Source organism: Pseudophryne corroboree, chromosome 6 (assembly GCF_028390025.1).
Source record: "Pseudophryne corroboree isolate aPseCor3 chromosome 6, aPseCor3.hap2, whole genome shotgun sequence".
Taxonomy (NCBI): Eukaryota; Metazoa; Chordata; class Amphibia; order Anura; family Myobatrachidae; genus Pseudophryne; species Pseudophryne corroboree.
This window is the reverse complement of record NC_086449.1, coordinates 362246237-362273663: the sequence shown is the minus strand read 5'-3', so window position 1 is coordinate 362273663 and position 27427 is coordinate 362246237. Positions and strand designations below refer to the sequence as shown.

At 43.3% G+C, this 27427-nt stretch overlaps 1 protein-coding gene across 8 annotated transcripts in view; it reads right to left on the bottom strand.

Annotated features, from left to right (window-relative positions):
• Window positions 1–27427, bottom strand: part of SBF1 (SET binding factor 1) — a 421239-nt gene that overhangs the window by 279002 nt on the left and 114810 nt on the right. For 6 of the 8 annotated variants that reach the window (XM_063926659.1, XM_063926653.1, XM_063926655.1 and 3 more), the window contains exons 2-10: window positions 19268–19353; window positions 18897–19028; window positions 17348–17467; window positions 9803–9913; window positions 9607–9630; window positions 5112–5217; window positions 4878–5010; window positions 4523–4631; window positions 3596–3709 (exon numbers count right to left, since the gene is read on the bottom strand). In XM_063926659.1, the coding sequence (XP_063782729.1) occupies window positions 3596–3709; window positions 4523–4631; window positions 4878–5010; window positions 5112–5217; window positions 9607–9630; window positions 9803–9913; window positions 17348–17467; window positions 18897–19028; window positions 19268–19353 (935 nt within the window). The remainder of the gene's footprint in view (window positions 1–3595; window positions 3710–4522; window positions 4632–4877; window positions 5011–5111; window positions 5218–9606; window positions 9631–9802; window positions 9914–17347; window positions 17468–18896; window positions 19029–19267; window positions 19354–27427) is intronic. The other 2 variants (XM_063926654.1, XM_063926660.1) reach the window with 1 other exon arrangement.

Below are 27427 nucleotides of genomic sequence, written 5' to 3'. Positions count from 1 at the left end.
CGCCGATTTTCCGGACCTCTTCTTGCTTCTGGCTCTGTAAGGGGGACGGCGGCGCGGCTCCGGGACCGAACACCAAGGACTGGGCCTGCGATCGATCCCTCTGGAGCTAATGGTGTCCAGTAGCCTAAGAAGCCCAATCCGGCTGCAAGCAGGCGAGTTCGCTTCTTCTCCCCTTAGTCCCTCGCTGCAGTGAGCCTGTTGCCAGCAGGTCTCACTGAAAATAAAAAACCTAATTCTATACTTTCTTTCTAGAGGCTCAGGAGAGCCCCTAGTGTGCATCCAACCTCGGCCGGGCACAAGATCTAACTGAGGCTTGGAGGAGGGTCATAGTGGGAGGAGCCAGTGCACACCAGGTAGTCATAAATCTTTCTAGAGTGCCCAGCCTCCTTCGGAGCCCGCTATTCCCCATGGTCCTTACGGAGTTCCCAGCATCCACTAGGACGTCAGAGAAATATACACAGGCATTCTATAAAATGCTTGAATTGTTTCTAGGTAAAGTATGAATTAGGCTTGGTCTTTGGAAAATAAAGTTTTATTATACCCAGTACCACCCTAAGTGGTACATTTAGTAAGCAGTGATAAGAGCGGAGAAGTGAGCCAGTGGAGAAGTTGCCCCATCAACACTGAAGTAACATCTATAATTTGCATACTATAAAATGATACAGAGCTGCTGATTGGTTGATGGGGAGATATCTCCACTGGCTCACTTCTCCGCTCTTATCACTGCTTAGCAAATGTACCCCTAAAGCACTCAATAACACACTCTGTACAATCAACATCTTTCCCTAACCTAAGGGCATACTAAAGTCATGTCTGACTTCAGGCTTGGAACTATTAAACAAGGCCCAACCATACCTAAACCTTCATCTCATAACCCAGTTTGTACAACCTTAACAAAAAACTCCAAACTATTGCTTGACCCAAACCTAAATTCCTGATCTACAGATGTGTCATCATACATCTTGCCTCAATACGCCACGTAGCGGGCGATGCCTGTCGTGAGTGAGCTGACAGGTCCCGTGCAACTTCGTTAGCGTAGGGCGTAATTTTTTCCCAAAAATGCATTTTATTCACATAACTCTTTTTGCAGCTGTAACTGCATACGAAATGTTATGCTGCCATATCATTTCATATGCAGATACAGTCGCACACAGAATATAGGCATGTCGCATATAATTTTAATCAGTATAAACTGCATCGGTTTGCAAATGAGACATTTTAATGGCAAAAGTAGCACATAAAGACGCTCTGCGCCACCGAGTCACGCCACAGCATGGCGTGACTAGATGGGATGTTTAACGTGCACGGAGGTTAGATGTAAGTGGACACATCTGTAATGGACTGGAATCACACTGCATGTCAGGAGAATACCTAGCACATGAAAAGAGAATGCAAATACAGAGACTGTGTTGGAGAGAGCAATAAAGTAGGTACTAATTATCATTTTATATGAAAAACAAGGCTATTTTTCATATTTTGTTTAATAACTGTACAGACATTTTTTCAAATTCGAATATTCGCCTACAGTAGGACTTTAATGATGGATTAAAAAGACTCCATCACAGCATCTCAGTGGGGTTATGGTCCAGCTTTTGACTTGGCCAAAGCGATTCCAAAACCTTGACTCTCAGTTTAAGTTGTTCAGTTGTTGTTCACTTTGTGCTTAGTATTCTGTTGTAAGATTCAATTTTGGACAAGCTTCAATTGTTAAGACAAATAACCTCACATTTTATATACTGTAGAATAGTTTTTATAAAGACAGCAGGTGAACAGTAGCAAATTTTAAATAATCTCATTAACGGATGATAATACAGGTTGAGTATCCCTTATCCAAAATGCTGGGGACCAGAAGTATTTTGGATATCTGATTTTTCTATATTTTGGAATAATTGCATACCATAATGAGATATCATGGCGATAGGACCTAAATCTAAGCACAGAATGCATTATGTTTCATATACACCTAATATACACAACCCGTAGGTAATTTTAGCCAATATTTTTAATAACTTTGTGCATTAAACGAAGTGTGTGTACTTTCACACAAATCATTTATGTTTCATATACACCTTATACACACAGCCTGAACTTTATTTAATACAATATTTTGAATAACTGTGTATTTAAACAAAGTTTGTGTACATTGAGCCCTCAGAAAACAAAGGTTTCACTATCTCACTCAAAAAATTACGTATTCGGAATATTCCGTATTTCGGAATACATTTGGATATGGGATCCTCAACCTGTAAAATACATATGCCTACAGGGCCTACTCTTAAAGTTAGAGCTACACAAGCAATACTACCAAAAACTGTAACACAGGACCTTGCAGCATTACAGCTAGCTACTTATATCTGCATGTCATAAATGCTGTAATCTAGTTACCCTCAATATTCTGTTGTATCGTACAGGCTCTGAAGTTACAGAAAGAGACAGAAAGCAAGATTTACTTCTATGCAGTTTTGGGCTACCCAGCCATCTTAAGCCTAGCCTTTAACAGCAGCACTGCTACCTGCCTATTTTATCTACCGTCAACAAATTCTAAACTTATGACAGTCAGACAGTCGTTATAAAAAATGGAATGAAAATGATATTCTAAAGGATAAAAATTTTCCTCAATTCTTCTAGATTCAGGCAGATTCAGTTTTTCCTTCTAGGATTTTTCCAATTTCTACCACCCATTCTAAAGTGAAACACCTCCTCACCAGTAGATCCCTTTCCACCTTTGAGGCTTTATGTATGAGAAGTTCTTCGACCAAAGGCTTGATCTCTCTCATGTATACTTTGATTGTTGAGGAGTCTTCTTCTTTACACTATCCTCATGAAAACGCTTGGCAGGTAGATCTGGGTAACACTTTAGATGACAAGGAATGGACCGGGGTCTGGGATAATGCTGCCTTTGGTTCCATAGGTATGAATACTTTTAAGTTATTATATAGATGGTACTACATGCACTCTCACTTTAACATAATGTATGCCGGCACGCCAGATAGATGAAGAAGAGGATGTGGTATGGAGGGCACCTTCCTCCATGTATGTTGGTTCTATCCAAAGACATTACATCTTTGGAAGGAAGTAATCGATCTCCTAACATGCCTATTTCATATTTCTATTCCATACGATCCTTCCTACATTGATTAGGCACCAAAATAAATTAATGCATCATATTAGTCACGACCTGCCAGCAAGCGGCTGAATGGAAACAACCCACTTCTCCATCTATGCAGTCTGTTTTCTCCTGAATCTGGAACATTTATAGCATGCAGTATAAATATGACTAGCATTACTAAATCATTCCTTCAAATCATTTGACAAAATATGGAGCCCTTGGTAAGCCTCCCTTCACTTTTGCGTTGTAACAACCAACTTTTGTACGGACTTGATATCTACTTTGTCCATTATTTTTGTTATTGGGATTTTGTTTATCTTGGTCCCTGTTGTTCACTGTGATCTACTCAATAAAGTGTATTAAAACAAATGGAATTAAATCAATGACAACCACTATATTGCTGCAAAGCAAAGAAATTCCAAGGGGGAGACGGTAAAAGAAAAACAAATGGCTTTTAAAGGATTGCAGATGAAGAAGCATTCTCACCACTGACAAGGCATCCTGTGTGTAGTGGAGCAATGGTTCAGGCAGCAATGGAATCTGAACACACTCTGGGATTGTTACAGTGCCACCATCTAAATCCGCAATCACCACATCAAGCTGAGGAGAGAGGGAACAACAAATAACAGAGGTACAGCATTGACAAACTCTAGGAAAACAAAGGGGTTGATTTAATTAGATGTGAGTGGGGCAGACTGCCATTGTAACAGCATGGAATTGCCACCACCGGCCACGCAACCCCCTTTCATGGGCCGATCTCGCCTGAGACTCATGGATTTTGTCTGCAGCCCTAAGGAGCTGCAAACAATGTTCTGCGAGTCCAGCGGTACCATAAGTGCAGCTTATGGCCGCTCTTACTCGCATCTGATTAAACTGACCCCAAAGAGGTTGAGATTTTAAATATCTACCTTTGACCCAGTACCACTTAGCGCGAGACCTGCAGCTTTACAGGCATTTAGCTTAAAATGTGGGGATATTGCTTAGGGATTCAAATTTTGCAATTTGCTATGGGTAAAGTTTTCAGATAGGATTAAAGTTGGTGTCACAAATATGGTCAGGGATAGAATTGCCTAAAAAGGATCTCTAAGATCAAACAGACAAAATTCCAGTATTAGCTGATCTCAAATAAACCACCTTTTTATGACCATAAGGACAAATTTAGCACAAAAGTTTGCAGCCCTGACAGTCCAGATTAAAAAAAAACCCAAAACACAGGTTAGGTAAGAAGAAACGCACATGCAAATACAAACACCACTGACCATAAAAAGGCAGCCTATGCCAAATAGGCAAGAAAATGTGAGGACAGAGGTACACCTGCCCAACAGCAATACGGTGTATCTAAAAACGTGTAGAAAGTGCTCACTTGGAGCAGCAAGAGTGAGAGTAGGTAAAGTTCTAAAATGCTTTTCTCACCAAATCCTGGGTCTCTGAGCGAAAGAGAGCGCTAACTCCAATAATGAATGGTGTGGGGGTGCTGAGAACCTCAAGGAGCTGAGCAGGGAGAATGGGTACATATGTGAAACTGCAAGACAAAAAGCATGTTGTGAAACAGAGCGATTCATTAAAGTACATATGATCAATCTGTGTAAGTGAATGAGCTTTTCTCTGTAACAAGTAAAATTTAATCTGAGTGAGAGGTTTAAGAAAGGGGATTTATGGTACCACATATCAGGGCAATCTTCAGAAGATTACTAAGACTGTCATCGTGATTTCCCTGTGCTCCCATATGTTCAAGTATGAAAATGTGTACAATTGTTGAGTTTTTTACCTGTATCGGAGAGGGAACATTATAGCCAAGAGGGCTCTGCATGCTTCAGTCAAGCGTTGATAACTCCGTGAAAGGAACAAGATCTTGTGCTCAGTGAGAGCTGCACAGAAGAGGCACAGTACATTGGTGATGCCTGCAGTATAAGAGTCAAAAGTAAAATGTCAAATAAAGAGAGAAAAAACAAAAGGCCATACAATTAACGGCAAGAGATAAGAGTATTCTATGTGTACTTACCAAGCTGTCGAAATAACATGGCCACACTACAGTTGCTGACGGGAAGAGAGTCACATATTGGGGTCTGGATCACTTGCCGGTCCCCTGCACCCAGAGATATGGTTCTCTGTTTGTATTTCAAAAGTAAACAACATTTAGATAGATATCAGAAAAAATGATATATGGTTTGCAATAACACTGAGCTAGAGATGAGAAATATTATAAAGAGAAAACTCTGTGGCAGCATTCAAGTGAGAAAGGGAGTACATTCAGACTGTGTGATGCAAGTAAAGACTCTAAAGGACTAAAGATAGGACTGAGCGGGTGACCAGCAGGAAGTGGGGTCACTACAGAAGTTTAGGCCACAAAGCAAACCACACAGTGAGTGAGGAATGTGCTCATTTCTGTGTATATTACATGGAAGCATGTGCCCATTGATTTTACTGACAAGCTCTATAAGAGAAAAATGTATAGTATGTATGGCCAGACCATCCATCACAGTCTTAGGGTTTGCTCGCACTATAGCTTTACTTTATAAGCGTTTAGGCAGGATGAATCGTGTGTTTACTTCTGGAAAAAAAGCACACTGTAACCTAAGAATACATGATTCCTATAGTCACCGTGCCTCCTCCATTGGCACTGCAATACATGGTAGAGACCTTAGAATACTAGAATAAATATACTATTCAATTACATCCTAGAATGGACTGCACTACAACCACATTGTAAACAGGACTACTTTGCAAGTGAGATATAAATGGTATCTCCTAAAACAGTGCCCAGTGTATGTGTAAAATTAATATTCGGACAATTACACTAAAAAATAATTAATATTAGGGGGGATATCCAGTTAGCCCCAATGTTTTACCGGGGCTACTTGTCCCACCGGGGGCTATCTAATTAGCCCCGATAAGCCGGCGCGTGCCGCGGCTTATCTGGGATTTTGTTTCACCTGCCTCCAGCCTGAAAACGGGGCTGTTTCACACGAAAACACACAGGTTTCACTGAACCTGTGTGTTTTTGGGAGAAAGGAGTTTTTGTTTTTTTACAGGCGATCCATCTGGATAGCCTGTAAAAATAAAATAAAAAAAATAATAAAAATAAAAGAAAAGAAAAATCGTTGAAACATCGGAAAAAAAGTCCAAAAAACGTCAGAAAACGGCTGTTTTTCGGACCCGATGTTGGATATCCCCCTAGGCCTCCCATGGTGCTTGTTAATATCCTACTTCCTGTACTGTACAAAATGTGATTTTTGCAACATACCCTTAATCTTTGCAGATGTGTAGATAGATTTTAAAAAGTACAATATAAAAAAAAGTTTAAAAACTGTCACATTTTCAAAATATTTTTTTTCTGCTTTAAGTTTGTTTTTTTACATCATGTCCAGCAGAAATAAGCAAATTTCATAAAATTTATATCTCGCAAGTTGTAGGGAGACATGGCCATTGAGAAATGTTGCACCCCTATAACACAGGGCAACAACAACAAAAATAAAATAAAATAAGAACAGAGTACTTCGCATAATTACCATGTTCACCTTCTGCTTCTTAGTTTACAATTAGCCCACCAAGATAACAAGAAAAGATTAAGAGTAGAACAGATACATGAAGATCTAGGTGGGTTGCTCCATCATACAGTCTTGAAGAAAGATTTAACAAGTACAAAATTGCTCTCTTCTCCTTCTATTAAGTAGCAATGGGATAAAGATAATGGAAGGTCCCAAAACCACCCTCAGTGAAAGGGGAATTAGTGGCTGGAGGACAGTCCTACCAAAGGTGAACTCAGCAGAGACTGAAATGTCCACTTTAAAAAGTTGGCGAGCGTGACCAGGCTGACACTCTGTACACATGGTTCATTGACACTCAGTGACATGCCAAGAAAGATTAATCACTTTGGTCAAGTGCGGATCAGACCAGAGGATATTGGCACCCACCTTTGCTAGATTTTAGGTTTGATTAAGCAGGCGATAATACTTCCAGTCAATGGTTCTCTTACAAACAGAATATCCAGGGCAATACTCTGTACAGCTAGATCCACAGACAACATGCCACATCATAAAACTGAAGCATCTTTGTGGTTGTAAAGGCACTTCATGACAACCACCAATGCCTGGTTGATGTGAAAACCCGAGACAACTTTAGGTAGAAACAAGGGAACCAAACAAGTGACCAGCTTTTTATTCATAACATAATAGGAATGGAGACTTACGGAAAAGAGCTACAAGGTAATTGAACTGCTTATCTGAAACAATAGCAGAACAGATTAGAAAAAAACTCAACCCTCTAATGGTTTAAGATAGGGCAGATGATTATCATCACCTCCTGAAAGACACTCTTGAAAGACGCTCTCCAAGACAGCTGTTGACAGACCAGGTCACACAGCAACAGAACATCCCTCAACTGTAAATCTCTAAAGGAAAAAAGTGCACAGGACTGAAACGGTATTTGGCATTGAAGTGTTTGGATCATACCATTCTCCAGAGACAACTCTGTATAAGTCTAGACTGGGAAGAAAACAACAAGATGACAGAATGCCTAAGGAAAAAAAGAGAAAAACAACAAAAAGGTAACACAAGGCTTGTCTTGTAAGACCTCCATTTTATGGTCAAAATGTACTATTCTGATAAGACATTGTATAGAATCAGTCACAATGTCAGTAGATTCTAGAAGGGAATGAGAATTGTCAAGGGCTATATCTGCAACTTTTCTGATAGAGCCTTCCTCTTCACTTTAGATTCCAAACATAAACTAGAAGCCTAAATGGCAGGAAAGGATAAAAAATATACTTTGGTTAACAAGTTTGCAAATGTCTTTGTTGGGCCTGCCTTAGGAACCCAACATAGGCAAGTTCTAGGATAGAAATGCACAAGGTTCTCTGGCTGCCCTTGTCCGCTAGGCAGGCAATAAATGGCATCCACAGATTGACTGAGTAGCCCAGGCCTGGAGTTTTTTTAGCCCTTGGTGTACCATGGGAAGACATCAGAGTGACACCTGATTACACAGGTTATCTAGACTGGCATTTGGTACACACAAGACAATAAAGGTAGCAGCCATTGCAACCAACATATTGTCCACAAAATCCTGAGTTACAGAAATTCCCAGCCTGAGTGGAACAGGCTGAACCCTACTACCCTGCTGCACACCTGTGATGAGCTCACTTACCACCTGCTGTATATAAATAGAGAAGAAAAGACTTCAAATAAAAGTAGAGCCTTGCTTCCACAAATAAGACAATTGGCTGTCCTTATGTTGAAGCTAACTCCACTCTGGCAAGTCCAGTCTGTAACTTGGGATCCAGACTATAGTTCGGCAGCCATTATGTTGACCCCATGAATCACTCCTATCTAGGGAACTGGAAAAAAAGTGTTTCTATAATTCTCCTGTTTCTGTCATATTACAATAAAAGTCAAAACATGAAAAAAAAAAAAAAAATTATATATATATATATATATATACACACATACATATACATACATATACATACATACATACAGGTTGAGTATCCCATATCCAAATATTCCGAAATACGGAATATTCCGAAATACGGACTTTTTTGAGTGAGAGTGAGATAGTGAAATCTTTGTTTTCTGATGACTCAATGTACACAAACTTTGTTTAATACACAAAGTTATTAAAAATATTGTATTAAATGACCTTCAAGCTGTGTGTATAAGGTGTATGTGAAACATAAATGAATTGTGTGAATGTACACACACTTTGTTTAATGTACAAAATTATAAAAAATATTGGCTAAAATGACCTTCAGGCTGTGTGTATAAGGTGTATATGAAACATAAATGCATTCTGTGCTTAGACTTAGGTCCAATCACCATGATATCTCATTATGGTATGCAGTTATTCCAAACTACGGAAAAATCCGATATCCAAAATACTTCTGGTCCCAAGCATTTTGGATAAGGGATACTCAACCTGTATATGTTTTGAGGATTAGAAAAAAAATAATAAAATTTTTTTTTTTTTTTTTTTTAAATACTTGCAATAAAAACCAACGCTTTCAACTAACAGAACTGTAGGGTCCTGGTAAGGGTTTTATAGGAGAAACTAAGGTTGTAGATGCGGCCAATCTGACAAGTCACAGCAACAATCTGAACCTTCAAATTCCAGAATAAGTCCTTGTCTATAATGGGATTTTAGACACCACCAAGAGGGAAACTGCTGTAAACCTGGGCATGGAGATACCATTGTTCTACAAGGTGGGGGACTGGATAAAAACAAGAGTTGCAATATTTTTGATTGCTGTCATTTTACCTAAAATGTATTATCTAAGGCCTATTCTCAAAATGTTTTATCTGTACATACTGTATTTAAAAAAAAAAAAAGTATATCAAGTGCAGTTTTTAAAACTTTTTTTGTTACTGCACTTTTGGAACTATATTATGCCATTCCAATTTTCTTTTAATTCTTTGCACATGGAAGGGAACACACATTTTCCCAATATAGAGGCGATGGGAGAGGATAAGCAGGCAGTGTGTCAGCAATTATAATGAGGTGCATACCATAGAATCCTGCTCCTGGTCAGACTGGGAGAAAAAAATTAACATGGAGTCAGAGAGCAATGCACAAGGTATTAGTAGTAAACTATGGTCAACACACACAAGTCCCAACAGGCTTGATAAAATCATTTGCAAGCTATCATTTCAACTGCGCAGTTATTCACATGAGGCATAACTGATTCTGTCTGGTAACACTCACCTGGGAACCACCAGTGACAGGGACAGTGCAGGTTAGCAAGTTTCCTATGACATTCTCCAGGGATATGCTTAAGCCATCTGTATGAATGGTGTAAATCAGTCCTAGGGAGTCCTGAAAGTGTGACAAATCATGACATGCTAATTACCCCAGTAATAGGCAACCTGATGCACTTCAGGGGCTCCACGGGTGACTCTCAAACCTTAATCGCAATAATAAATTAAAAATAAGATTTTACTCACCGGTAAATCTATTTCTCGTAGTCCGTAGTGGATGCTGGGGACTCCGTAAGGACCATGGGGAATAGACGGGCTCCGCAGGAGACTGGGCACTCTATAAGAAAGATTTGGTACTATCTGGTGTGCACTGGCTCCTCCCTCTATGCCCCTCCTCCAGACCTCAGTTAGGATACTGTGCCCGGAAGAGCTGACACAATAAGGAAGGATTTTGAATCCCGGGTAAGACTCATACCAGCCACACCAATCACACCGTATAACTCGTGATACTATACCCAGTTTACAGTATGAAATATAACCGAGCCTCTCAACAGATGGCTCAACAATAACCCTTTAGTTAGGCAATAAATATATACAAGTATTGCAGACAATCCGCACTTGGGATGGGCGCCCAGCATCCACTACGGACTACGAGAAATAGATTTACCGGTGAGTAAAATCTTATTTTCTCTAACGTCCTAGTGGATGCTGGGGACTCCGTAAGGACCATGGGGATTATACCAAAGCTCCCAAACGGGCGGGAGAGTGCGGATGACTCTGCAGCACCGAATGAGAGAACTCAAGGTCCTCCTCAGCCAGGGTATCAAATTTGTAGAATTTAGCAAACATGTTTGCCCCTGACCAAGTTGCAGCTCGGCAAAGTTGTAAAGCCGAGACCCCTCGGGCAGCCGCCCAAGATGAGCCCACTTTCCTCGTGGAATGGGCTTTCACTGATTTAGGATGCGGCAATCCAGCCGCAGAATGCGCCAGCTGAATTGTGCTACAAATCCAGCGAGCAATAGTCTGCTTAGAAGCAGGAGCACCTATCTTGTTGGGTGCATACAGGACAAAAAGCGAGTCAGTCTTCCTGACTCCAGCCGTCCTGGAAACATAAAGTTTCAAGGCCCTGACTACATCCAGTAACTTGGAATCCTCCAAGTCCCTAGTAGCCGCAGGCACCACAATAGGTTGGTTCAAGTGAAAAGCAGATACCACCTTAGGGAGAAACTGGGGACGAGTCCTCAATTCTGCCCTATCCATATGAAAATCAGATAAGGGCTATTACAAGACAAAGCCGCCAATTCTGACACACGCCTGGCCGAAGCCAAGGCCAATAACATGACCACTTTCCACGTGAGATATTTCAGATCCACAGTTTTAAGTGGTTCAAACCAATGTGATTTTAGGAAACTCAACACCACATTGAGATCCCAAGGTGCCACGGGAGGCACAAAAGGGGGCTGAATATGAAGCACTCCCTTTACAAAAGTCTGAACTTAAGGCAGTGAAGCCAGTTCTTTCTGGAAGAAAATCGACAGGGCCGAAATCTGGACCTTAATGGAACCCAATTTTAGGCCCATAGTCACTCCCGACTGTAGGAAGTGTAGAAAGCGACCAAGCTGAAATTCCTCTGTTGGGGCCTTCCTGGCCTCACACCACGCAACATATTTTCGCCAAATACGGTGATAATGGTTCGCGGTTACTTCTTTCCTGGCTTTTATCAGCGTAGGAATGACTTCCTCCGGAATGCTTTAGGATCCGGAATTCAACCGCCATGCCGTCAAACGCAGCCGCGGTAAGTCTTGGAACAGACAGGGCCCCTGCTGCAGCAGATCCTGTCTGAGCGGTAGAGGCCATGGGTCCTCTGATATCATTTCTTGAAGTTCCGGGTACCAAGCCCTTCTTGGCCAATCCGGAACCACGAGAATCGTTCTTACTCCTCGCCTTCTTATTATTCTCAGTACCTTTGGTATGAGAGGCAGAGGAGGGAACACATAAACCGACTGGTACACCCACGGTGTCACTAGAGCGTCCACAGCTATCGCCTGAGGATACCTTGACCTGGCGCAATATCTCTTTAGCTTTTTGTTGAGGCGGGACGCCATCATGTCCACCTGTGGCCTTTCCCAACGGCTTATTAACAGTAGGAAGACTTCTGGATGAAGTCCCCACTCTCCCGGGTGTAGGTCGTGTCTGCTGAGGAAGTCTGCTTCCCAGTTGTCCACTCCCGGAATGAACACTGCTGACAGTGCTAGTACGTGATTTTCCGCCCATCGGAGAATCCTTGTGGCTTCTGCCATTGCCATCCTGCTTCTTGTGCCGCCCTGTCGGTTCACATGGGCGACTGCCGTGATGTTGTCTGACTGGATCAGTACCGGCTGGTTTTGAAGCAGGGGTCTTGCCTGACTTAGGGCATTGTAAATGGCCCTCAGTTCCAGAATATTTATGTGTAGGGAAGTCTCCTGACTTGACCATAGTCCTTGGAAGTTTCTTCCCTGTGTGACTGCTCCCCAGCCTCGAAGGCTGGCATCCGTGGTCACCAGGACCCAGTCCTGTATGCCGAATCTGCGGCCCTCTAGAAGATGAGCACTCTGCAGCCACCACAGTAGAGACACCCTGGTCCTTGGAGACAGGGTTATCAGTTGATGCATCTGAAGATGCGATCCCGACCACTTGTCCAAGAGGTCCCACTGGAAGGTCCTCGCATGGAACCTACCGAATGGAATTGCTTCGTATGAAGCCACCATTTTTCCCAGGACTCGTGTGCAGCGATGCACCGATACCTGTTTTGGTTTTAGGAGGTCTCTGACTAGAGATCACAGCTCCTTGGCTTTCTCCTGCGGGAGAAACACTTTTTTCAGTTCTGTGTCCAAAATCATCCCCAGGAACAGTAAGCGAGTGGAAGGAACCAGTTGTGACTTTGGAATGTTCAGAATCCAGCCATGCTGTTGTAGCACTTCCCGAGATAGTGCTACTCCGACCAGTAACTGCTCCCAGGACCTCGCCTTTATAAGGAGATCGTCCAAGTACGGGATAATTAAAACTCCCTTTTTTCGAAGTAGTATCATCATTTCTGCCATTACTTTGGTAAACACCCTCGGTGCCGTGGACAGTCCAAACGGTAGTGTCTGGAATTGGTAATGGCAATCCTGTACCACAAATCTGAGGTACTCCTGGTGAGGAAGGTAAATAGGGACATGCAGGTAAGCATCCTTGATGTCCAGGGATACCATGTAATCCCCCTCGTCCAGGCTTGCAATAACTGCCCTGAGCGATTCCATCTTGAACTTGAATTTTTAAGTGTTCAAGGATTTCAAATTTAAAATGGGTCTCACCGAACCGTCTGGTTTCGGTACCACAAATAGTGTGGAATAGTAGCCCCGGCCTTGTTGAAGTAGGGGTACCTTGACTATCACCTGCTGGGAATACAGCTTGTGAATGGCCTCTAGCACAGCCTCCCTGCCCGATGGAGTCGTCGGTAAGGCTGATTTGAGGAAACGGTGGGGGGGAGGCGCCTCGAATTCCAGCTTGTACCCCTGAGATACTACTTGAAGGATCCAGGGATCCACCCGTGAGCGAGCCCACTGATCGCTGAAATTCTTGAGGCGGCCCCCCACCGTACCTGGCTCCGCCTGTGGAGCCCCACCGTCATGCGGCGGATTTGGAAGAAGCGGGGGAGGACTTTTGGTCCTGGGAACCTGCTGTGTGTTGCAGCTTTTTCCACCTTCCTCTGCCTCTAGACAGAAAGGACCCGCCTTTTCCCCGCCTGTTTTTCTGGGGTCGAAAGGACTGTACTTGGTAATACGGTGCTTTCTTAGGCTGTGAGGGGACATGGGGCAAAAATGCAGACTTCCCAGCTGTTGCTGTGGAAACAAGGTCTGAGAGACCGTCCCCGAATAACTCCTCACCCTTATAAGGCAAAACTTCCATGTGCCTTTTAGAATCTGCATCTCCTGTCCACTGCCGAGTCCATAAGCCTCTCCTAGCAGAAATGAACAAAGCACTTATTCTAGATGCCAGCCGGCAGATCTCCCTCTGTGCATCTCTCATGTATAAGACTGAGTCTTTTATATGCTCTATGGTTAGCAATATAGTGTCTCTGTCAAGGGTGTCAATATTTTCCGACAGGGAATCTGACCAAGCAGCAGCAGCACTGCACATCCAGGCTGAAGCAATAGCTGGTCTCAGTATAACACCAGTGTGTGTGTATATAGATTTTAGGATAGCCTCCTGCTTTCTATCAGCGGGTTCCTTTAGGGCGGCCGTATCCGGAGACGGTAGTGCCACCTTTTTAGACAAACGTGTGAGCGCTTTATCCACCCTAGGGGGAGTTTCCCAACGTGACCTATCCTCTGGCGAGAAAGGGAACGCCATTAGTAATTTTTTTGAAATCACCAATTTTTTATCGGGGGAAGCCCACGCTTCTTCACACACCTCATTCAATTCCTCAGATGGGGGAAAAACTATAGGTAGTTTTTTCTCCCCAAACATAATACCCTTTTTTGAGGTACCTGGGTTTATATCAGCAAGGTGTAATACCTCTTTCATTGCCTCATTCATGCCACAAATGGCCCTAGTGGACATTAAATTTGACTCATCGTCGTCGACACTTGCATCAGTATCCGTGTCGACATCTGTGTCTGCCATCTGAGGTAGTGGTCGTTTCAGGGCCCCTGACGGCCTTTGAATCGTCTGGGCAGGCACGAGCTGAGAAGCCGGCTGTCCCGCATTTGGCATGTCGTCAAATTTTTTATGTAAGGAGTCGACACTTGCACGTAATTCCTTCCATAAATCCATCCACTCAGGTGTCTGCCCCGCAGGGGGTGACATCACATTTATAGGCATCTGCTCCGCCTCCACATAAGTCTCCTCATCAAACATGTCGACACAGCCGTACCGACACACCGCACACACACACAGGGAATGTTCTTAAAGGAGACAGGACCCCACAAAAGCCCTTTGGGGAGACAGAGTGAGAGTATGCCAGCACACACCAGAGCGCTATAATAATACAGGGACTAACTGAATTATGACCCTTTATAGCTGCTTATTGTATTAAACTGCGCCCAAATTTAGTGCCCCCCTCTCTTTTTTATCCTTTCTGTAGTGTAGACTGCAGGGGAGAGTCAGGGAGCTTCCTTCCAGCGGAACTGTGAGGGAATAATGGCGCCAGTGTGCTGAGGGAGATGGCTCCGCCCCTTTTTCGGCTGCCTTTTCTCCCGCTTTTTTCTGTATTCTGGCAGGGGTAATTACCACATATATAGCCTCTGGGGCTATATATTGTGGTTATTTTGCCAGCCAAGGTGATATTATTGCTGCTCAGGGCGCCCCCCCCCCAGCGCCCTGCACCCTCAGTGACCGGAGTGTGAAGTGTGTATGAGGAGCAATTGCGCACAGCTGCAGTGCTGTGCGCTACCTTGGTGAAGACTGAAGTCTTCTGCCGCCGATTTTCCGGACCATCTTCATGCTTCTGGCTCTGTAAGGGGGACGGCGGCGCGGCTCCGGGAACGAACACCAAGGACGAGTCCTGCGGTCGATCCCTCTGGAGCTAATGGTGTCCAGTAGCCTAAGAAGCCCAAGCTAGCTGCAAGCAGGTAGGTTCGCTTCTTCTCCCCTTAGTCCCTCGATGCAGTGAGCCTGTTGCCAGCAGGTCTCACTGTAAAATAAAAAACCTAATTTAAACTTTCTTTCTAGAAGCTCAGGAGAGCTCCTAGTGTGCAACCAGCTCGGGCCGGGCACAGAAATCTAACTGAGGTCTGGAGGAGGGGCATAGAGGGAGGAGCCAGTGCACACCAGATAGTACCAAATCTTTCTTATAGAGTGCCCAGTCTCCTGCGGAGCCCGTCTATTCCCCATGGTCCTTACGGAGTCCCCAGCATCCACTAGGACGTTAGAGAAATATATTTTACTAACATACAAGGCTATTAACCAAACTGCACCAATATACATCACTTCACTCATCTCAAAATATCTCCCTACCAGACCTCTCCGCTCTGCACAAGATCTACGTCTCTCATCCACACGTATTTCTTGTTCCCATTCAAAATTACAGGACTTTTTCTGGGCTTCACCCACTCTGTGGAATGCCCTCCCACGTACAATAAGACTCACCTCTAGGGGTGTATTCAATACCCGTCGGAAACTGCCGTCTTGTTGGAAAGACAGCAGTTTCCGACAGGTTTAGGTCGGAAGGGGTTCCGACCTATTCAATGCCTTTTTCCCCCCGACAAGTCGGAAAACACGTGGATTGTCGGAATCCACGTGTGTATTGTCGTGAAGGCGGCTAAATCCACAGGTTTTGGCCCTAGTACAAACTATGTCAATCCTACTTTTTTTAAAGTCGGATTGACATTGTCGGAGATGAGACGGGGGAGCGGGGACAGGTCAAGAGGGTGAGCGGGGGCAGGTAGGAGGGGACGGGACCATGTGAGGAGCGGAGCGTGGGCGGGTGAGGAGAGGATCGCGAATGGGTGAGGAGAGGATCGCGGACGGGTGAGGAGAGGAGCGGGAAACAGCAGCAGCACAGATGAGACAGCACGGGGTATGAGCGGCTGTGACAGTGGTCGGGAACGGCCAAATCAGACAGTCGGATTTGGCCGCTCATTGAATACTGACCTGTCGGATCCTTTCCATCTGAAACGATCCGACGGGTATTGAATATACCCCCATAGTCTCCAAACCTTTAAACATTTGCTGAAAACTCACCTTTTCAGACAAGCAAATCAAATTCCAGTCCCATCCACATAACCTTCAATGCTTCCCTATCTAATTACATCCTCTCTGTACAGTTCACATAACCTCACATATTTTGTCTCTCTTTACTTTCACACCCGCCTGACCCATGGCCAACATTGCTGGGTGATCATATCATACAACCCATTAAGAACCTAGCAATCTGGTGGACCATTATGAAATAGGTAGCATCTATCCTTGGGTATCAACGCCTATAGTCCTATAGATTGTAAGCTTGCGAGCAGGGGCTTCCTACACCTATGTCTGTCTGTTTTTGCCCAGTTTTGTTCTATTAATGTTGTTCTAATTGTAAAGCGCAACGGAATATGCTGTGCTATATAACAAACTGTTAATAAATAAAAAATAAAAATACATTTAATCAAAGAAAGTGGCATCTAACTGTAATAACATATCAGCAGGACTTTTATACAGGTGTCACAAACTATAATAAACAAATCTCACAATAAAGCAGGATGGAGCAGAGGGTGAATTCTCGAACATCAGCTTGTTGACCGTCACCATATTAAACTTTATAGGGGCAACTCAATTCTGCATAATGTATATTCGCTAATAATTTTTCAGCTCACATTAATGTGGTCATCACGCAGAATGAATTTTCCACCTACATTACTAGAACTCTTTGGTAAGATCACCAACATCATCATGTATATTTCATAATGATATAAAGTGCTAGCTGCTTAAAGTCCTCACACCACTGTATCATAAAACGAAGGTCATCAAGCATTTTAGATAAAATACAGATGTCAGATAGGATGGAAGTCTTAGTTTAGATAATGTTAAACCAATGAAGGCCACTTACCCTAAAGACCTCAGGATGATCCAAACGTGACACGAGTACCAGAGTCTTGGGAGCGTAAAGCTGAGCTGCAGATGGCAGGGGTGCATCTTCAGCTTCTCCATCTCTCTGATCAGTAAGGTTCTATGGAACACAGGATGTATTTATTTAGATTAACCAACTTTGCAATTTATGCAAAATACATGATTTTGTAAATATGTGGAGTATAGTCAACGAGTACAAGTTTTCAGTTTTTTATCCAGGCAATAGTATATGCCATCTGGTCATTTTGCTTATTACGTAGTTCTATCTACCCTATAGACTGCTATAACTAGCTGTAGATTACAGGACAGAATGAAAGACCATTATACATGAAGGTTTTCAATCAGACTATTTATCATCATTAGCACTTCTGTATTCTCAAATTCGTGACATAATAGACAGAAAAAAAAAAGAGAAGGAACAACAGAGGGTAAGACATTGTGACCTCAAACTTAGTCTGTGAACACAGAGTACTAGACACATTTGCAATCCAAAACAAGATATAGGGGGTATCCAATTAGTCCTGATGTATTCTTGGCAGCTAAAAACGGGTGGATATCGCAATTTATGACCAATGGTCATTATTGAGGTATCCAATTAAATGCCATTTTTAATGGGCAAAAATGATCTGCGATCAGAAGAAAAACACATGGAATCAGGGCTAAATTCCCAATTCCATGTATTATCACAGCTCAGACTGCTACGTATCAGGGATTCTGCTTCGGGTGCCTGAGGCACGGGAAGCATAATAGCAGATTATTGCCGGTAGTGGAGGATAAGGATGCCGGTATCGGGAATAGTAGGATAGCCCACAGTGAACCTATTAGCAGCAATAAAGCTTGTTAAAACCCTTGACATATTTGAAAGTTTTCTACCATGTCCTCCCTTTCTCTTCTCTGCTCCAAATTATAATATTAAGATCTTTTAGTCCTACCTGGTAAGTTGTGTACCATTTTAGTTGCCCTTCTTTCTATGCTCTCCAATGTATTTATATCTTTCTGGAGATATGTTCTCCAGAACTGAACACAATATTCCAGATGAGGCCGTACAAATGACCTATACAGTGGCATTACTACTACTTTTTTCTGATACTGATTACTCTACCAATGCAACCAAGCGACTGGCTTGCCTTTCTCATAGTTTTGTTACATTGCTTTCCAGCCTTTAAGTCACTTGAAATAGTGACTCCTGGATCACTTTCCTCTTCAACAGTCTATTTTAGTACCCTTGACAATATATTTAGCCTTTGAGTTTTTGAGACCGAAGTGCATGATTTAGCATTTTGTTAGCATTAAATTAAAGCTGCCACGTTCTTTCCCATTCCTCAATTCTACACTAATTTAGATGATCTGCTATTGCCTTGTCTGTCTCAACCAAACTCTCATGTAAAGACCTAAGCAGGGATAATTACAAAATCACAATGTTAGTGTGCAAGGGAAATCAGAGTCATTACAGAATAAGGATGAGAACATAACGTGGCTGTATACAGACAATGAAAGTAAATAATAATAATATTAATAGTTAGATATACCTGTGCGATTTCTTCCCAGAAGGTGAAGCAACTACAGTAATGACGCTCGGAGTTGATGTCAGTCAGAACTGCAATGAAGAACGTTGGGGGATTCTTCTCAGTATACAGCTGCCATCCACTGGGCTGACAGAACTAGTAAAGAACAGAGAGGGGGTTTTATGAAAGGAGATAGAATAGAAGGCATGAATAGTTTTTGTGTTTACTTGACGTTTAAGGATCATGAAGGGTTTCAGAAAAACCTGGTAAGAACAAGGAATACTCACAGAATATGGTTTCTGCATAAAAGAACAGATTCATCTATGAAATATACAGCTGACTAAAGTATAGAGAAGTTACACATTATACATGTAGCCATTTATCAAAACACTTACCAGTTCAATGCCCTGGGGAAAGGGGTTGTCTTCCCAATCTTTCTCTGGGAACTTCTGCAGAATCTTCCCCTGTCCTATGCCACTGCCTGCAGGAAGAGGAAGAACACATGAAAACTTATACGTCCACCAAGTCTAACATTATAAATCATAACCTTTCATTCATCCCATTGAAACGTCTGAATCAAAACTTTGAAATAGCCAATAAAAAAAAAAACCACAACAATAACGACGATGACCAATGCCGCAGAGCAATTGCTTTGGAAATATAATGCAACTAATTAGATAGGGCTAAATAAAAAGATAAACAATACAAATATTTCATGAAATGGACTGCATATAGGAGGTAGAATAAAAGAACAAAAAGTTTAATTAAAAAAAAATATTTTTGCTATTACAGCTTTTATTTTATTTATTTTTTTGTTTTACACCATCTACATAATAACAGAGTAATCAGCTGTATAGAAATTACATACGACAAATCAGAAGGGAAAGTTTCCAAATATGGTACAAAATAGTTACCTCCAAGAACATTAACAAATTCACAAAATTAAGCAAATGTTAAAGTAGGGGAATAAAATTTGCCAATCGATCCCCAGAGGGTAATTCAATTATCCTCATAACTTGACGATATCAGGGATTTTGTTTCACCTGCCTGGAGGCAGGAGAAACAAAATACGATAAGGGCCTTTTTTCACGGCCGCGATCATGAAAACACATGGATTCTGTGTTTTTCGCAACAATAGCGGGTAAGTTTTACCACAAAAAAGGGTATTAATTGAAATATGAGGAAACAGCCCCACTACAGAGGCTGAGAAATGCGACAAGCATCGCCCCCCACCTGTGACATCTGCAGACCGCATCCACTGCACACCATCCATCAGCTCCGGTCATGGTTAGCTGGCGCCAGCAATGGGAGGAGAGACTGTACACTGACTGCTTCACATAGAGGCACTGGTAAGCGCATCCACACAATAGACTGACGCACATCAGTGGACCTGGCTGGGCTAGCATTCCGTATAGCCAGCTCAGATACGCACCAAGTTGCCTCTTGAAACTGCCTATTATAAGTCAGAGGTCTCTAATTAAACTGGTGAAATTACTATGGAGCTTGTATTAATCTTTTCCTGATGGGGACACTGACCCTAAACGGGACTGTTCATTAACATCCAATTTGCAACGGACTGTTACTAACCAATTTGTCACTAACCGTTCACTGCTGTTTGGAATTCTGGGGTTAAAAGACTGCTTAGCCACTGGCACTATTGAAATGCTTCAGCTATTAAAATACTGGATGTAAAACTTTACCATCAATTTCTAATGAATATAAACGGATTCAATATTTACCCCAGGGTCTGCAGACCATTAATTGAATCAGGATATTGTAATTTTATCTTTTACATTTTTTACTTTTTCTGATGATTATCAGTGAAATTTGTGTATTGTGCTTGTTTTAATTTGAATTAATGTATACCCTCACGTACAGCGCTTCCTCTTCTGTTTATCTTTATAGTAATTATTTGGGTTATCCGGTCTTTAGGTCGACATGGGCAAGGTCGACATGAGTTTTTCACATTTTTATTACATTTTTTGAACTTTTTGATACTTTTCAATCCACGTGGACTGATTTGGAATTGTAACCTGTGCCATGCGCAGCGGTAGCGGAGCGAGGCACCTTGCCCAAAGCGCAAGCCATGTGTAGGGATACGGTGCACTAATTGGGGTTCCCGGTCACTTTACGAAGAAAAAACAACAAAACAAAATGTCGACCCAATGACCGTGTTGACCTATTTCAGGTGACGACCTAGTCACTGTCGATCAACAGTGGTTGACTGTCGACTCTATGAGCAACACCCATTCATTTGAGGTTCAGCCCCTCAAAGTCTGGAGCAGCAGTCTGTGATTGGTATCTCTCTCTTTTTCATGGTTATTTTGTGTCTCATAATTAGCACACTAGTGCCTACCCCTGCTGTTGTTATTAATTGAATTGCCTAATAAAAACATTGGACAAAAAATTGCGATTACGCACTTTTTTTCAATTGAATTCGTAAGTGTGACACTGAAAACGCCATAAAGGACAAAGCAAACGACATCACTTCACACAGAATTGTCTATGATATCAACTGTTACCTATGCCATCACCTGTATAGAACATACCACTATAACTAAATGACGTTCTACTCGTGAAAACATATAAAATCATATAAAACTGATCTATTCCTACCCAAAGAGAATCGCACATTGTAGTTCAAAATGATTCACTATCCAAGAGAATCAAAAACACCACTATTAACATAGTGCTTTTTACTAGAGTCTAGACTATGATCCAGAAACCTCATTACAGTGCTATTTTATTTGTGGAAATCACACATTAGGGGGGGAATTCATTTGCACCCGAAAAATGTTTTGGCAAAAAAAAAAAAACAAAAAAAAAAAAAAACAGTCTTTACATTGTTTGCCTGAAGGTTTTTTTTGGGCAATTCAATTCAAGACCCTTTTCTTGACAGAAAAAAAAAAAATCCAGTTTTCAGGCGAAAACACATAAGGCTGTATCCTATTAGTCGCGGAAATTTACAATGGCTAATTACCACCGATGGAGCTATCCTATTAGCCCCAATGCCAGCACTCATCAGGGATTTCGTTTTCCCTGCCTCAGGCAAGCAAAAACCAAATCCTCAATAAGTACCCATATTTCTCGCAATAGCTACCGCTAAAACACATAGGTCTGTGGCTTTACGGGGACCTTATGTGTTTTCACACGAATAGGAATAATTTGCCACACAATACAAAGGAATATTATTGGATAGCCCGAATTGACCATGGGCCTTTTATCTCGATAAAAGTGTTTTTCTTGCGGCAAATTACAGTGGCTAATAGGATACCCCTATAGGATTCATGATAAGTTCCCGTACCTACGTGTTTTCGTGAGCGTGAAAAAAACAGCACATACATATCAAGGATTTTGTTTTGGGACCTCATGGAGCTTGAAAAAAAAAATCTCCAATAAGTGCCATTGTCAAGGCTAATTGGATATGCCACCGGGGAATCAATTAACCAAGGTAAATTACTGCATATAATTGAATCCCCATATTCTTAATATAACTGTTTAGTATTGATTGCTTAGTGTTAGGAAATTTCTTGAAATTGGAAAACACCAGGTTAAAGGATGTCCTGATCTGATATACCATTATTATCATGATTACCCCAGAACGACACAAAATTTTAATGAACTTGTGACAAAATTATGCTGTTCTTTTCTCTGATTGTTGCCTTTAGTACAGGACAAAAACCTACTAAAATCGGAATGCGGTCAGGATGCCGGCGCCAGTATCCCAACATCACTTGGAATCCCGACTGCTGACGTCCCGAACGTAAGTATGCCGGGGTCTCCTAGATTAAGGCTGCGGGAGGAGTATAGGGTTAGGCTGCGGGGAAGGGAGGGTTAAGCACCAAAGGAAAGAATAAGGTTAGGCTGTGGAAAGGGAGGGTTAGGGGAGTAAGAGGGGAGGACAAGCATACTTACCTGACCATATCAGGATTCTGAGCACTGGGATGCCGGTGTCAGTCTGGTATTTCGTATCACATTCCTACTAATCATACCAGTAGGGTTAGTCAGAACATGCAATTCTGTAAAACGGAAAAGTCTGCTTTTATTTTATTTTATTCTGCACAAAAATGCAGTTCTAACCCAGAAATTTGAAACCAAAGTAATTCCTTAGCGTATCTACTTTAAAACTACAGATGTGTCCTCATTCAGCTAGCCTCAATACGCCATGCAGTGTGAGATGCCTGGCAAGAGTGAGTCGCCAGATCCCGCGCAACTCTGCTAACATCAGGAGTCTTCTTGTGGCAAAAATGCACCTTATTCGCAATGCGACTATGACACACAAGAAGACTGAGACGATTAATTATTATTATTATTATTATTATTATTATTATATAGATTATTATAGGACTCTTGTATACTGTGTGTGACTGAGTGAGTATGCAGAACAAAACAAAACGCTTATTGGGAGTACATAGTAGTATATCATCACAGATTCAGAGACTCAGTTGCACACAGATATACAACTGTCATATCAATCAGCAGTTTCCTGGTGTGTCCTAGTCACATCGCACTGCAAATAATAAGAATTTACTTACCGATAATTCTATTTCTCGTAGTCCGTAGTGGATGCTGGGGACTCCGTAAGGACCATGGGGATTAGCGGCTCCGCAGGAGACAGGGCACAAAAGTAAAAGCTTTAGGATCAGGTGGTGTGCACTGGCTCCTCCCCCTATGACCCTCCTCCAAGCCTCAGTTAGGATACTGTGCCCGGACGAGCGTACACAATAAGGAAGGATTTTGAATCCCGGGTAAGACTCATACCAGCCACACCAATCACACTGTACAACCTGTGATCTGAACCCAGTTAACAGTATGATAACAGCGGAGCCTCTGAAAAGATGGCTCACAACAATAATAACCCGTTTTAGTTAACAATAACTATGTACAAGTATTGCAGACAATCCGCACTTGGGATGGGCGCCCAGCATCCACTACGGACTACGAGAAATAGAATTATCGGTAAGTAAATTCTTATTTTCTCTGACGTCCTAAGTGGATGCTGGGGACTCAGTAAGGACCATGGGGATTATACCAAAGCTCCCAAACGGGCGGGAGAGTGCGGATGACTCTGCAGCACCGAATGAGAGAACTCCAGGTCCTCCTCAGCCAGGGTATCAAATTTGTAGAATTTTGCAAACGTGTTTGCCCCTGACCAAGTAGCAGCTCGGCAAAGTTGTAAAGCCGAGACCCCTCGGGCAGCCGCCCAAGATGAGCCCACCTTCCTTGTGGAATGGGCATTTACATATTTTGGCTGTGGCAGGCCTGCCACAGAATGTGCAAGCTGAATTGTACTACACATCCAACTAGCAATCGTCTGCTTAGAAGCAAGAGCACCCAGTTTGTTGGGTGCATACAGGATAACAGCAAGTCAGTTTTCCTGACTCCAGCCGTCCTGGAAACATATATTTTCAGGGCCCTGACCACATCTAGCAACTTGGAGTCCTCCAAGTCCCTAGTAGCCGCAGGTACCACAATAAGCTGGTTCAGGTGAAACGCTAACACCACCTTAGGGAGAAACTGGGGACGAGTCCGCAGCTCTGCCCTGTCCGAATGGACAATCAGATATGGGCTTTTGTGAGACAAAGCCGCCAATTCTGACACTCGCCTGGCCGAGGCCAGGGCCAACAGCATGGTCACTTTCCATGTGAGATATTTCAAATCCACAGATTTGAGCGGTTTAAACCAATGTGATTTGAGGAATCCCAGAACTACGTTGAGATCCCACAGTGCCACTGGAGGCACAAAAGGGGGTTGTATATGCAGTACTCCCTTGACAAACTTCTGGACTTCAGGAACTGAAGCCAATTTTTTCTGGAAGAAAATCGACAGGGCCGAAATTTGAACCTTAATGGACCCCAATTTGAGGCCCATAGACACTCCTGTTTGCAGGAAATGCAGGAATCGACCGAGTTGAAATTCCTCCGTGGGGCCTTCCTGGCCTCACACCATGCAACATATTTTCGCCAAATGTGGTGATAATGTTGTGCGGTCACCTCCTTCCTGGCTCTGACCAGGGTAGGGATGACCTCTTCCGGAATGCCTTTTTCCCTTAGGATCCGGCGTTCAACCGCCATGCCGTCAAACGCAGCCGCGGTAAGACTTGGAACAGACATGATCCTTGCTGAAGCAAGTCCCTTCTTAGTATCTCTTGAAGTTCCGGGTACCAAGTCCTTCTTGGCCAATCCGGAGCCACGAGTATAGTTCTTACTCCTCTCCGTCTTATAATTCTCAGTACCTTGGGTATGAGAGGCAGAGGAGGGAACACATAAACCGACTGGTACACCCACGGTGTTACCAGAGCGTCCCTGCTATTGCCTGAGGGTCTCTTGACCTGGCGCAATACCTGTCCAGTTTTTTGTTCAGACGGGACGCCATCATGTCCACCTTTGGTCTTTCCCAACGGTTCACAATCATGTGGAAGACTTCCAGATGAAGTCCCCACTCTCCCGGGTGGAGGTCGTGCCTGCTGAGGAAGTCTGCTTCCCAGTTGTCCACTCCCGGAATGAACACCGCTGACAGTGTTATCACATGATTTTTCGCCCAGCGAAGAATCCTTGCTGCCATTGCCCTCCTGCTTCTTGTGCCGCCCTGTCTGTTTACGTGGGCGACTGCCGTGATGTTGTCCGACTGGATCAGCACCGGTTGACTTTGAAGCAGAGGTCTTCCTAGGCTCAGAGCATTGTAAATTGCCCTTAGCTCCAGTATATTTATGTGGAGAGAAGTCTCCAGACTTGACCACACTCCTTGGAAATTTCTTCCCTGTGTGACTGCTCCCCAGCCTCTCAGGCTGGCATCCGTGGTCACCAGGACCCAGTCCTGAATGCCGAATCTGCTGCCCTCTAGTAGATGAGCACTCTGCAGCCACCACAGAAGAGACACCCTTGTCCTTGGAGACAGGATTATCCGCTGATGCATCTGAAGATGCGATCCGGACCATTCGTCCAGCAGATCCCACTGAAAAATTCTTGCGTGAAATCTGCCGAATGGAATCGCTTCGTAAGAAGCCACCATTTTTCCCAGGACTCTTGTGCATTGATGCACTGACACTTGGCCTGGTTCTAGGAGGTTCCTAACTAGCTCGGATAACTCCCTGGCTTTCTCCTCTGGGAGAAACACCTTTTTCTGGACTGTGTCCAGAATCATCCCTAGGAACAGCAGACGTGTCGTCGGAATCAGCTGCGATTTTGGAATATTTAGAATCCACCCGTGCTGTCGTAGAACTACTTGAGATAGTGCTACTCCGACCTCCAACTGTTCTCTGGACCTTGCCCTTATCAGGAGATCGTCCAAGTAAGGGATAATTAAGACGCCTTTTCTTTGAAGAAGAATCATCATTTCGGCCATTACCTTGGTAAAGACCCGGGGTGCCGTGGACAATCCAAACGGCAGCGTCTGAAACTGATAGTGACAGTTCTGTACCACGAACCTGAGGTACCCTTGGTGAGAAGGGCAAATTGGGACATGGAGGTAAGCATCCTTGATGTCCAGGGACACCATATAGTCCCCTTCTTCCTGGTTCGCTATCACTGCTCTGAGTGACTCCATCTTGATTTGAACCTTTGTATGTAAGTGTTCAAAGATTTCAGATTTAGAATAGGTCTCACCGAGCCGTCTGGCTTCAGTACCACAAATAGTGTGGAATAATACCCCTTTCCTTGTTGTAGGAGGGGTACTTTGATTATCACCTGCTGGGAATACAGCTTGTGAATTGTTTCCAATACTGCCTCCCTGTCGGAGGGAGACGTTGGTAAAGCAGACTTCAGGAACCTGCGAGGGGGAGACGTCTCGAACTTCCAATCTGTACCCCTGGGATACTACTTGTAGGATCCAGGGGTCCACTTGCGAGTAAGCCCACTGCGCGCTGAAACTCTTGAGACGACCCCCCACCGCACCTGAGTCCGCTTGTACGGCCCCAGCGTCATGCTGAGGACTTGGCAGAAGCGGTGGAGGGCTTCTGTTCCTGGGAAGGAGCTGCCTGCTGCAGTCTTCTTCCCTTTCCTCTACCCCTGGGCAGATATGACTGGCCTTTTGCCCGCTTGCCCTTATGGGGACGAAAGGACTGAGGCTGAAAAGACGGTGTCTTTTTCTGCTGAGATGTGACTTGGGGTAAAAAAGGTGGATTTTCCAGCTGTTGCCGTGGCCACCAGGTCCGATGGACCGACCCCAAATAACTCCTCCCCTTTATACGGCAATACTTCCATGTGCCGTTTGGAATCTGCATCACCTGACCACTGTCGTGTCCATAAACATCTTCTGGCAGACATGGACATCGCACTTACTCTTGATGCCAGAGTGCAAATATCCCTCTGTGCATCTCGCATATATAGAAATGCATCTTTTAAATGCTCTATAGTCAATAAAATACTGTCCCTGTCAAGGGTATCAATATTTTCAGTCAGGGAATCCGACCAAGCCACCCCCGCGCTGCACATCCAGGCTGAGGCGATCGCTGGTCGCAGTATAACACCAGTATGTGTGTATATACTTTTTAGGATATTTTCCAGCCTCCTATCAGCTGGCTCCTTGAGGGCGGCCGTATCTGGAGACGGTAACGC